This window comes from Morus notabilis, unplaced genomic scaffold (assembly GCF_000414095.1).
Source record: "Morus notabilis unplaced genomic scaffold, ASM41409v2 Scaffold367, whole genome shotgun sequence".
Taxonomy (NCBI): Eukaryota; Viridiplantae; Streptophyta; class Magnoliopsida; order Rosales; family Moraceae; genus Morus; species Morus notabilis.
Window position 1 is genome coordinate 103,268 of NW_010365882.1, and position 13,321 is coordinate 116,588.

Genomic DNA, 13,321 nt, shown 5'->3' on the forward strand with positions numbered 1-13,321 from the left:
TATGATTATTTAGGTTAAATTTAAAAACTTATTTGTTAATTTTATTGTCAGGGATAAAAATCATCAAAAATAAAAAATTCAAGAACTAATATGCCAAAGTCAAAAAACTTTAAGAACTAAAAGGTCAGTATGCTTAAAGTTTAGGGACTAACTATGTCAATAACCTTAAAACTAGGGTTAATCACGAAAATGATCATTAGGTTTACCCTCAATCCTACTTTAATTTTTGACTTTTTAAAACGTCTCACAGTTAGTCATTTTTCTAGACTTCCCTTTTAGTTTTTAAGGTCTATAAAATCTATAAAAGCTATAAATACTTTTTTGTACAGATATTTCCTGAACTTTTTAAATTTAGCAACTTAGTCCTTATTTTTTCTTGACAATTGACCCTTTTAACTTAAAAATTTTTGTAATTAAGGTCCAATAAAAAATAACGTTTGCTTTTTTGACGATTCTGATCACATGAAGCGTATGTAAGAGTTGTTTATCACAACTGATTGTATTCAGATACATTAGAGAAACGTTTGGTTAATCAGTTCAGAACTATGATTCATGATTCTAATTTTTAGAATTCAAATTTTTTTGTGAGAGAAAAACACTGTAGAGAATCAAGAACCATGATTCAAAACCAAGGACGAACCCTTGAAACAAATATCCCATATATGACTCTGAACCGAACAAATAAGATGAGAAATGACCTTCATTACTCTCTATAAATGTTCACATGCACGTCATATGATCAGAATCGTCAAAAAAAGGCCTCAGTTTTGTTTGGGGCTTAAGTGCAAAGATTTAAAAATTGAAGGGGTCAATTACTAAGAAAAAAAGAATAAGGACCAGATTGCTGAATTTGAACATTTTAAGGGATATCCGTACAAAAAGCCAACTCTAAAAATATCTAAAAGGAAAGTGGGGTAGTAGTGCAATTTCTTCAGAACAACCAACAAAAGTGAAAAAAGTGAAAAATGAAATAGGGACTCAATTGCAAAAGATACTCGCCCACCCTCCTCTCCCCCGTTGCGTTTCTTCCCCGTCCCAAACACACACGCATCCCCTTCTTATTAGGGTTTCATCGCACTCGAGGGATTCTCTTTCCCTTTCACCGCTCTTTTCTCACACCCAACCCATGTTCTAGGGCTCCACAGACCTTCGTTCCCAAAACCCATTTCACAATTTCCTCTCTGTTCCCTCAAAACCAAACCAAAATACAATTCTAACATTTGGGTTTCCATGGAAGACGATAGATCCGAAGTGGGTCTGTCTCTGATAAAGCAGCTGGCTTCCTCCAACAAACCCAGCCGTGACAAAACCGTCTCTCTCCTTCTGAATTCATGGCTTCCTTCCCAAACCCAAGTCTCCGACGACCTCATGAAGAAGCTCTGGAAAGGCCTTTTCTACTGTCTATGGCACGCCGACAAATTCCCCGCCCAGTCCCACCTCGCCGATGTTCTCTCTCATGTTCTCCATGATCTTAATCCTTCCCTCTCGCTCCATTACTTCTCTGTTTTCCTTCTCACCATGCGCCGCGAGTGGACGGGCATCGATGTTCTCAGGTTAGACAAGTTCTACCTTTTGATTCGAAGGTTTTTGCATAATTTCTTTGCTTTGTTGAAGAATAAGAACTGGGATTTGGAGCTTTTGAGCAACTTTGTTGAGGTTTTGGAGAAATGGGTTTTCTTTGCTGATGATAAGTTTAATGGGAATGGTGTTAATTACCACATTGTTTCGGTTTATGCTGAGGAGTTGAGGCCTTTTCTTCCTGTTAGAATGGAGGTTCTTGGTGTTCTGTTTGATAGTTTTGTTTCGGTTATGGTGAAGGTGAATGATAAAGTTTTGGTGGGGAAGATTAAGTCCAATGTGTTTGACATGTTGGCCAAGAAAGGGAGGGAGCTTTTGGAGGCAAAGAAGTCGGGGGAGGAGGTTGTTGTCGTCGATTCAGGTAGTGATGTTTTGCTGCTTGGATCAGTGGCGTTGACAATGGGGTTCTCGGCGAAGTTTTTCGAGTTGGGTTCTTCCCCGGAGTGCGTCCAGGGGAATAGGAAGGTGTTGTTTGGTTTGCACCAGGAGTTTGAGAAGTTGGAAAAGGATTTTGCTGCTTTGGGGGTGGACATTTCGATCCCAGATGTTGTTGAGAATGTCGAAGACGAAGTGCCGCAGTTGGTTCCTATTGTTGCTGAGGAAATGGCAGCGGGTGATGTTTCAGAACCGGCTGAGGCCGAAGATGATGTTGCTGGGGATATTGCTGGGGTGGTGACTTTGAAAAAGTGCGGCGGGAAAAAGAACAAAAAGAAGAAGAAGAACAAGAAGAAGAATGAGAACAACGAGAATGAAGTTGCTGCAAATGGCGAGGAATTAATGAATGAGGACATTGGTGGTGAGGATTTAGTGCTGCTTAATGAGTCTGTGATAGCAAACCTCCAGCTGCAATTCGAGAAGATTGCAGCTGAAGCTGGGTTTGATGCTGATTCACCTAAGAGTAGTGCGACGAATCTGAAGAAAAGAAAAAGGGCAAAAGCTATGAATGGGAAGAACCATCCTCAAGAGGAAGATGCCAACGGGGGCACGATAAGTGGGAAGAGTGAGGGGGAGAAGAGTGCGAAGAAGGTCAAATTTTCGATGAAAAATAATCTGGTTTGGAAACCTCATAGCCCTTTACCCCCACAAAGTTTGAGGTTGCCTCCCTCGGCTACTCCACGAGGAAGTGCCCTTAAGAAAGGGGTGCCTCCAGGTCCGATAAGGGAGATCCCTACCCAACCTAAGAAGGTGAGGATGAGAGCTGTTTCTGTGAAGAAGGCGAGGAAGAAGGCCGTCAAACGGTTGAAGAAGTTGAAAACACTTTCGACGTAGAAAATGTGTAACATTTAATGGACTAAGAGTTCTACGAGCGTTGGTTCATGGCTGTCTTATATACTCTAAAAAAATCTACCATTTTCTGTGCTACATTCTTGTTGGATTTGGGTCCCTTAAGTTTTTGTTCTGTTATTTGTTATTTTTTTTAGTTGTTCACAAATGAATTCAAAATGTTGATTGGAGTAAACTCATGTCTTTAGTTAAGTTTTGTCTTTAGGTGAGAATTTGATCTGAGGAATTCTTTTGGTAGTTTTTCTTTACCCTGTCAATAATTGTTTTGTTTTGTTGTTTTTGTTTTTTGTTTTTTTTTTGTTTTTTGCGCATCTCTATCTATGGTTGAAGAATGCACATGCGTTTTGGTTTCTTGTGTGTGTATATATATTATATGTGGTCTTGATTATTATAGCTTATGAAAACTATGCTAAAAAGTTGCAGTGGAAGGAGCAGAAGGAAAAGACCTATACCCTCAATTATGAACTATGCATGAGCAGAAAATAAGAATTCACAAGTATTCAGGGGATGTTTATTTTCTGTAGTCGTCTATGATTTTGAATCATAATTTATGGTTCTTTATAGTGTCTTTTTTTAAAAAAAAAATACGTAAAATGAGAATAATTATGAATTATAATTCTAAATTTATGAACTAAACGTTCACTTAGAGATTATTAACATCATGATAAAGGTTATGATACGCGGGAAAGCATGTGAAAGGTTATGATATGTGGGAAAGCATGTGTAATCCTGCTGGGTTATGATTGGATTGTGATTTTTTAAAAACAGAGTGCGGAGCTATTAGGCATTGTGAGTCTGCACAGCTCCGTTCCCTCTCATGGGTAGGTCCAATGCTACTTCATGAGGTTAGTGGGGCCCACCCCAACGGAAGAGAGGTGGCTGGTGGCTGGGCGCCCTGTTAACAACCGGCGTTTTTGTTTTGAAAAGGATTTAGGGACGAGTTTTCTAAATAAAAATTGCATAAAGTTCAGATAAAGGATTTTTAAGATGCTAAGACAATTTATGATCTTCCGTCAGGTTCACAATCATCACTGAACTACTTGAACGGGCACTAAGGACCCCTTGTTAGTATGAGCTCATGCTTCTATCTATGTATGCACTTCAGTATGGCTTTTATGCCCAGCCTACCAAATCGCATCAAAAAATGCTAGGTATAACTAGTGATGGTGATGATCACTTGTTTTTTTAACTACTGATCAGAGATTAAAGTGCAATACCTTGTACAATACTCCATAATGAGAAATGTTAACATCACTCTTTTTCTCATATTTTATATTTACTGTTTAATATGTAAACTTTACTATCTCATTTTTTATTTAAATAATAATATATCATATTATTAAAATTTACATATTAAAAAATAGATACAGAGAATAATAATAAAAGTGATACTAATATTTCTCTCTAGTATATATTAATTTGCACATTTACATCTTACCACGATCGATCACGAAAAGAATATGTTTTGAAACTATGGGCTCGCGTTACATACCCAAAGCATAATGCCTTTTTTTTTTTTTTCAAAATTTATTATTTCTTTTACTTCTCTTAAAAATTTTATAATTAAAAATGTTCTTTATTACTATAGATAGACACTGTTGTTTTAATTATTAAATTAAAATTTTAACAATTTAATCTGTGAGTGTTTATGTTAAAAATTTACTAACACATAACTTAATATGTTACAATTACGTATCTGTTAGAAATTTTATCCAACAAGAAAACAACAATAGCTACCGGTGTAAAAATTCCCTTCTTCTTATTTTGACTAGAATTATTCTCTATTCCAACTTTAATTTTATTTTATATTTGTCTTTATTTTATTTTATTTTATTTTTTTTGATAAGTTGGACTTGGTCAATATTTTTCTTCTCCATTAATAGAACTTCTAAGCCCCCAAACCAAAGCATTGGTAGCATTGGAAGTTGGAACTTTTGGACGGCTAGGATTGATTCTCTTAATTAAATATTACCCAACAATGTAATCTATCAACGACTAAAGTGAGCTGAGAGAAACTCTCTCTCTCTCTCTCTCTAGATCTCGTATTCCAATATTGACAATTAAGCATCCAAAGCTAAAAGCTCAGCCTCGACACCAAACAAAACCAAAACCAAGAGTGAAAAGCACGGCACTTTCTTTATTTCAGATTCTTCAGCCTAACAGGACTTTCGTCGAACACTTCTCGTGGCTTCCATCGCAGAGAAGAAGAGAAGAAGCAAAAATGGCGTACGTAGACCACGCCTTCTCGATCAGCGACGAGGACATAATGGTGGGAACCTCGTACACCGTCAACAACAAGCCTCCCGTCAAGGAGATCGCCCTCGCCGTCGCTCTCCTCGTCTTCGGCGCTCTCGGCATCGTCCTCGGCTTCTTCATGGCCGTCAATCGCATCGGCGGTGACCGAGCTCACGGTAAATCTTCCTCAAATTTTCCCTTTCTTTCTTTCTTAGGGTTTTGATTTTTTGAAGAATTTCTTTCTTTCTTAGGGTTTTGATTTTGATTTCTGATTTTTTTTTTTGTTTTGGGATTTTGGAATTTAGGTCTGTTTTTTGCGTTACTCGGGGCGATCTTGTTCATACCGGGATTCTATTACACTCGGATTGCGTATTATGCGTATAAGGGTTACAAAGGCTTCTCTTTCTCCAACATTCCTGCCGTTTAGCTCCCATTATCATATACCTACCTACCTACCTCCATGTACAAATCTTTCTTCTTTTCCTCGTTGTTTTTTTTATTTTTTTTTATTTTTGTGGATTAATATAATGTGTAGTGTTCTTTGTATGCTAATCAATAGTTGTTTTTTGAACGTATTTGATGGTTCAATATAGTCAAACTCTATACTAATAGTGAAATATTTGGCTGCTTCTTGATGGATTTTTTGTTTCTTGTTAAAGAACAGAATGAGATGTTTTAATACTAAAATGGGCAATCATTAATCTATTGTTTATTGCTTTTGTAGTTATTAACCTGTTTTCCTCTGCTGGGAACTTATTTTTTTAATTGAAATGTTTAGTTTTCTGCTAATAGTTCTGCTGAACAGGTAGAATGTTTTCCTCTGCTGGTTTTTTCCCTCTTTTTTTTTTGGATTAAAATGTTTTAGTTTTATGCTAATAGTTCTGCTGAACATATTTGTTGCCCCAAATGTAGTCAGATTCCGTACTAATAGTAATATTTACTACGAACAAGTGAAATCATTGTCGAACTCGAAAGTAATAACCTGATGTTTGTTTGTTTTTATTTTATTTGTTTAATTACCTGAGAAGCATAAGCTTTTGCAAAGAGAAGTCTCTACAAGGGGTTGGTTACATGGCAGGATATCTGTGAAGAATCATCCAAATTAATGGTGTAGCCTTATGTTTCTTTATAAGGCTTTTATTCTCGAAACAAAATTTTTTTGTTAGACTAGAGCGTGATGCACGAATCTATGAGGGCTAAAGCCTCAATGAACTTTTACTTTATGTTTGAGATTTGATTACAGTGTCTTTAGAGCAAGAACCTTGTGGAAGTTAAGTCTTGTGAAGCTGAGTCTGGGGAAGTCGAAGTTGAACTTAGCTTGATTGAACTTCATAAAGCACGTGCCTCACTAACGTGGAAGCTTGCTTCAATCTAATGATTATTTGTAGCCAGCTCTGGCGCTGGTTGAAATAGAGCTTGTGTTTGATTCGTAATTAACTGAGAAATGTGAAGGTTTATTAGCCTGTAAAAGTCCCTTTCCAAAGTAAATGATAGATAGATAAGAGAAATAACACCTCTTCTTCATCCTCTTCTTCGTATTCTCACCATGTTCTTTCTAAATATATACCATCTACTATAACTCTAACATAGTGATCCTGATTATTTTGTCTGCCTCTCTACCACTTCATTCAATTGGCTCTTTTTTTTCTTTTTTTTTTTTTTCTTTTTTTTTTTTTTAAATTAAACAAAGCTAAAAGGATTTCCTGTTGGTGCGTCCACGGTAATTTGATGGAAATGTCTAACCATAAAAGCTAATATTTGTTGTAATGTCAACTTCAACATCGCAAGTAGGGCCACTTTATCATGTTTTTTTTTTTTACTGCTAACCACCATCTGTTTGTGGCCTTGTAGCATTCCTATTTCCTAGATAACTTTAAACTTACTCTCGCTCTTGAAGTTCCTATTCTTCATCCCCCTTGTATGAATTTTTTGCTCGACATTCTTCTCTTCTTAATATCGCGAAGGACTTGTAGATCTGCAAAACATCGAATCCGTTGACCATCTTATGCTATTAGTTACTTTTTCGACTTCATATTTAATTTGCTGGAGTTTACATTTCCTATACCAAGTCTTTATCCCGTTCTATCTACGCTCTTGTTAGGTTTCAAGATCTTTCTCCTTGATTCGAGTCTTTCCGTTGAATCTGTTTTGATTGTGTTTAATATGACTTGCAATATGCAGTGTAAATTATATAATTGCCACCCAGCTTTAACACGAGGGTTCTAACGTGTACAACTGTTTGAAGTATTGTATTAGTTATATTTTTTGTTTTTCCTTTTTCGGTTATAGTCCCGTTTAGTTTGTTAGTTTAAATTTTTTAATTTGAACAGAAAAATTCAAACTGTGTGGTTTAAATTATAGTTTGAATTGACGTTTAGATGTGTAGTTAAAGTTTTAATTTGAACATGGAATAAAATTTGAATTTGTGTTTGGTATGTGTGAAAAGTAGAAAGTGGACACTTTTTACTGTTAAAAATGGTTTGTTAAAAATGGTTTGAACGGTTGAATTTATTAGGAGAGCTAAACTCTAAGTTGGGTTGTTTAATTCAATTCAAACGAGAAATATAATTTAAACTGCATGTTTATTAAACTCCAGTTCAAACTGTATTAACTGTTTAAATTGAACTGAAATGAACTAAATTAGTGAAACAAATAGGGGTGTAATATACTAAGGTTTGACGTATTTGTTCAAATGTACTTCAAAATTTCAGGTGTAGATCAATAAAATAATCGAATAAACGTAATTGAGGGTGAGTCTCAGCCTTAGCTTTTACTCTTTTAGTTGTTTATGGAAGTCTTTCATTTTCAGTGAAGAGTATGATAAGATGTCTTTTTTTTTTTTTTTTTTTTCTCGCTTAACATCTTAATTATGGAACAATTGAATATCTATATAACTAATGTCTAACTGGCTGAATTGTAAGAGTATCTAACTGAATTATCTCGAGGTAGTCGTGTAATTGATTTGGGTGAAGGGGTTCTAAAGTGTATTTTACACATTTGCTCTTAAATTTTGATTTTGATAAGTTGCCTTTTCAATTTGTATAATTATTGCAATATGTTCATTTTTGGTGATAATTGTGTCAAATTAGTGTCTAAAAGGCACATTTGACAAAAAATTCTAACATTTCAATTTAAATACAACACAAATCTCAATTTCTTAAATTTTAATCTCTTAAATTTAATAAAAAAATTTAAACAAATTTAGTAAAAGGAGACATATTGTAACAATTTTACAAGTTTGGGAGTTGATTGTTAAAAGAAAAAATTTCATATTAGTACTTTGTGTTATATTGAAATATGAGTTTGGTACTTTTTGTTTTTAATTTTGTACTGGTACCTTGCCTTTTAGAAAATATTCTTTTGATACCTTATGGCAGTTTTTTAGGACACGAAAAGATAAAATTATCTGTATTATTAAATATAAAAAAAGCTTTTTAAAAAATCTTAGACCTAGGTACCAAAATGACAAAAACTTTCTAAATGGTCGAGATACTAACATGAAATTATTAAAAACAGATGGTACCAAACTCATATTTCGATGTAACACATAATACCAAAATGAAATTTTTTCTTGTTAAAATTAAACGTTTGGGTGGTAATTTGTTAAACCACGACAAATTTGGGGGCAATTGTGCTAAAAAAAACCCTTTTTTTTTTAGGAACTTGGGGTGGAAAAGTTAAAAAGGTTTTCTTAATAAACACATAGGTGGCAGCGTAAAAGAAGACTTTAGGCCTAACTCAATGACTTATCGTCCATTCTTCTTCTTATGTGACATTTGGTAAGGGGATTCGTACCCTGATTTGAATTATGGTTTATAGTTCGCTACAGTATTTTTTCTCACAAAAAATACACGTAAATCGAAAATGATTCTAATCTCATAATTTTAATCTATGAACCAAACGTTTTCTTAATGATTTGTTTAACCTTTTACCAAATATTATATCAAATCTTTGTTAGATGTCAACATAATGACTTTGTGTTAGGAAATTTTTAAATTTTGCTTCTTTTGTTCCCAATCAATTTTCATTTTCGACAATAAAATCAAAATCACGAAATTGAAATAAAGGCATAATATACATATAAATAAGATTTAAGAGAAATTACAAAACAAATGTCCTTTCCTTAAAAAAGCCCCTTATTATAAGGGTTTTACAAAATATATATTTAAGGAGAAACAGAGCAAGAAACAACACCACCACTGGTAAAGTATTTATTCCACTTCACTGTAGATACATCTTCACATGCTATGGCTGTGCCACATTGAAATATATTTGTCTAGTTCGGTAATATCTATAAAATACAGAATATTAATAGTCTTAAACAGAAAGCTGAATGGATATATTAATAGCCATGATAAATAATTATATTATAATAAATTCCATTTTCGCAATATGTGTCAACTGTCAACCTTGTGAACTTTGTAGAAGTAAATTAATTTTTTTTTTCTTTTTGAAATACAGTATATGCTTCTTTGCAAACCATGATCATGAACAAACATGACTAATCATATAATGCATGATTTTTAATCTGTAGTTGTCTAGAATAAAGATTCCATATCAAATTCAGAAGTACATGTGATTCAATTTGGAATTTTTTTAAAGAAATTGTGGGGATCATGATAAAATGACAGTACGTATTATTACGATAAAATTCAGCGCACATATGACCTACACACGATTCAAACAATTGAGGATTTGTTTTTTTGTGTTCAAGGCAGTACGTTTTAGCGCATTTCGCCATGCAAATTGCGAATCTTAAGTTCTATTTCATTTCTTTAAATTGAAATCTATCAAGTGAAGCTGGAAAAAGAAGTTGGCTTGGACGGAGTGAGGGAGAGTTAGGGTTTGCTATTCCTGCAACTACCTTTGGTATAAGCATTGTCGTTCCTACCAAAATCATGAGAATAATCACTACTTTTCTGATACCCATTTTCAGCTATAGAATCTCTAGTTATTGTCTCTCAACTTGTGTTATATTGGATGAAAATACAAAGCATACTTTATAGAGCTACACACCTTCTCATGATTGATTATTATTATAGTGGAGAATCGTATAACTTCAAACTTCAAAACATAAAAAAAATAAAAATAAAAAAGAAAACAAACTCAAAATGGTTGTTATCAAGTGCGTGAAAACTATACATATCATCATTATATAAAGACGTTTAGGTTAAAGATTTAATGCCGATAAGGTAAATAATCTGTTTAATCAATAATCTCATTGTCTTGAAATCTTGGCAAATAAGGTATTTTGTCCACATTTACTCTTTAACAAAATAATTTACTATATTGGTTATTTTTATTGACCTTTCGTAGTTCATCCCATAATAAAAAATAAACAACAAATGTGGTTCATTTATTTTCTTTTCCTTTTGGCTATTTTTGTTTTGTATTCCATTTACGTAATGTTAGGAACACCAACTCAAATTTTAACTTTTATATACCAACTGATATGAAATGTGAATTGTCATTTTTTTATTAGTAGCTACAATCTTTTATTATTAATTGACGTGATAATATTTTAAACACCCACTAATAATAAAGTAGCAATTCACATACCACATCAGTTAATGTATAAAAATTAAGATTTGAATTGGTGTCCCTAATATTATTCATTCCATTTTATTCATTTTGCAATATTTTTTTTACTCGGATATTCCCTGTGGATGTCACGATTCACCCTTTTTTAAGGAACGTCATGATCATCCACTGTGTTTTTAATTTCATATTTAAAACTTCCCTTCAGATAAAAGTTGGTCAAAATTAAGGTTCAAATAATAAAAAAAAAAAAAATAGAGCTTATCTCAGAAGACCTTAGACCGTTTCCACAGCAAACACTAATGTCAATGACTCAATGCCATATTAATTAGCATTGAAAGGTGTAAAATTAAACATATTTGATGTGCTATTTTATTTTATGCTCCATTAATACATAATCAAATGTCAAATTTAGTAATTGCAAGAAAATCGATTTACATATTAATTCATATACGTCTTCTTTTTCCTTTTGATTGGGATGTTTTCGCTGTGTTACTTTCAACTGTTTGCTCGTGTGTTGTTTAATGGAAATTATAGTCTCATTTGATTTTCATTTATTTTCTCGTCTTGATAATCATATTCTCAAACAGAGCCTCACTTGTTGGCAGGTCTCTTGGAAATTAGCATGTGAAAATTGAAATACTTATGCTAATTTATGGTTATTGTGTTTTGAATTTTGATTATTATGAGTCGTCTACAAGATCACAAAGATAGGAGGCCTAAATAAAACCAACCATGGAATATATTATCTACATCTATAAAAAATTTTGGTGAGCAGTAAAGAAACATTACAATAATATTGATAAAATGAGCTTAACTGCAATATTCATGTTATTAATTGTTTTTTATTGTTAGAAGGTTCCAACAAATTCCTAATGAAATCCTTAGTTGTTTAGAGTTAATTGAATGAAGAAGTACAGAGGGAGACAATTAGACTAATATAATGAGGATCGCCCTATGTCCAGTATATATTGAGACACATATTTTTTTTTTTTTTTTGGTTATTTCTCTTTTCTCTCTATCATTTGATTTGAAAAATCTAAGGCTAAACTCTTAATGATTTCTCAGTTTATTACAAATCAAACACAAAGCTTTAGTTCAGCCAGGCCATCATATTCCAACAATTTTATTGATAGGTATAATTTTGTTATCCTTATTGTTGTTTCCGCTGCTATTTCAGTATTCTTTTCAACAATCAAGGCCGAATTTAAATTTCACTCTCCATGATTAAAAAGGAAATAAATTACTTTCCATATATGCATGTACATAATTAACACACACATAATAAACCGTTTTTGAAACTCATACATTCCTCAACCTAGCTAAGCTTGCGCCGGAATCTGTTGGCACTAACGGGACTAGTGGAAGGATGAGGCATTAATTGAGGTGATTGCATTGATCTTCTCAGGGATGGCCTTGTCCTTGTTTTTGTCAGTTTTTGACAAGACAATTGTTGTCCCAGCATTCTCGACATTGTCGGAAACTTTTCTAGAATCTGGTTTAACTCCTTGGCTTCAAAATGGCTTTAGAAGAAAAATCAACATGGAGGCCAGCCGCCGCCGCAGTTGCCCCAACGTAGTAGGCCTACAAGCTGATCTAAGCAATATTCATTCTTGGTGTGGTGAATAGTCAACATTAGTGGAGAGTGACATGAAAAGCAGGTCTATAGAGCTCTAAATTAACGTTTTTATCTAGAGATTGCATAAATTGATCCGAGTGCAAATGGTTGAAAGTGAAGGGCTACACACACTCATGGAGAAGGCATTTTCATCTTCAGAGAAGTACTACTACACCTACCTTCCTTGTTTGAGTCTTTAAGCTTATTGATCTCTTATCTTCCACCGCCTTGCTAGCCGTATGTTTCGAACCCGAGCAGCTCTTGGAGATCTAAAAACGCGCGAGCAACATCACTGGACAACTTCATTCTCCGGTGCCTCAGTCAGGTAGTATCAGCACTACTAGAAAACTTGGATTCTGCTACATAGCACATTAGCTATGTGTCAAAATTTTATAGCTAAAAGAATTAGATACAATTTTTTTGTTCGTAGCCTGGTCGTAGCTACATTGTCGACACTAAAAGTGCCTAAGCAACAAAAATTGTGATTTTGTTTAAATAAAATTGTCAAACAGTAGAAAAGCTAAATAACCAGACAAAAATAACTAGAATAAGAATTTTACTCCATTTATAATACTACGTATGGGATAGACTGCTTGATAACGTAACATAGGTCCATATCCATTGTCTCCCCATCTTACAGAGTGGGTGGGTGTTTCTAATTTTGTAGAATGGCACAAGACGTCTACAAATAGTCTTTAACAAACCCATAAACAATTGTAGCTTGCTTATGAATTTTGGCCCTTCTTGCCTCCATACTAACGTTGTATATTTCCTGCATAAAAAAATAAATTATCTTATATATATTGTCTTGCAAAGGGATAATTGTCATAATAAAATAACAAGCACTAAATCAAATACAGTATTTAACACTATAAAAAATGAAATGAAATACTTATTGTTCCTCTCAATCTTTTAAAAAGAGGTCCAGTATTAAAGGTCATCAGCACTGGATGACTTCGGATAGCACGCAACAGTGCTATGTCATTCCAAAAGTTTAAAAGGGTTAAAGAAAGAGAGATTAAAATTAGCCAATAATGGTTTCTTTCCATATTATAACATTCCCAAGAA

General features: G+C 33.7%; 2 protein-coding genes across 2 annotated transcripts; both read left to right on the forward strand.

Annotated features, from left to right (window-relative positions):
• The first annotated feature begins 970 nt into the window (after positions 1–970).
• On the forward strand, positions 971–2,942 carry LOC21387122 (ribosomal RNA processing protein 1 homolog B). The gene has a single exon (XM_010108748.2). The coding sequence runs from the start codon at positions 1,231–1,233 to the stop codon at positions 2,845–2,847; it is 1,617 nt and encodes a 538-aa protein (XP_010107050.1). The 5' UTR covers positions 971–1,230; the 3' UTR covers positions 2,848–2,942.
• Positions 2,943–4,915: 1,973 nt separating this feature from the next.
• LOC21387123 (transmembrane protein 230) lies at positions 4,916–5,726 on the forward strand. The gene is made up of 2 exons (XM_010108749.2): positions 4,916–5,273; positions 5,403–5,726. The coding sequence occupies exons 1-2, from the start codon at positions 5,084–5,086 to the stop codon at positions 5,522–5,524; spliced, it is 312 nt and encodes a 103-aa protein (XP_010107051.1). The 5' UTR covers positions 4,916–5,083; the 3' UTR covers positions 5,525–5,726.
• Positions 5,727–13,321: the final 7,595 nt, after the last annotated feature.

What these genes read in the sequence shown, in the direction of transcription:
- LOC21387122 (XM_010108748.2), top strand. Translation starts at nt 1,231, where the DNA reads ATGGAAGACGATAGATCCGAAGTGGGTCTGTCTCTGATAAAGCAGCTG.
- LOC21387123 (XM_010108749.2), top strand. Translation starts at nt 5,084, where the DNA reads ATGGCGTACGTAGACCACGCCTTCTCGATCAGCGACGAGGACATAATG. An exon ending in CGGCGGTGACCGAGCTCACG is followed by an intron (nt 5,274 to 5,402) that starts GTAAATCTTCCT and finishes TTTGGAATTTAG; the next exon opens with GTCTGTTTTTTGCGTTACTC.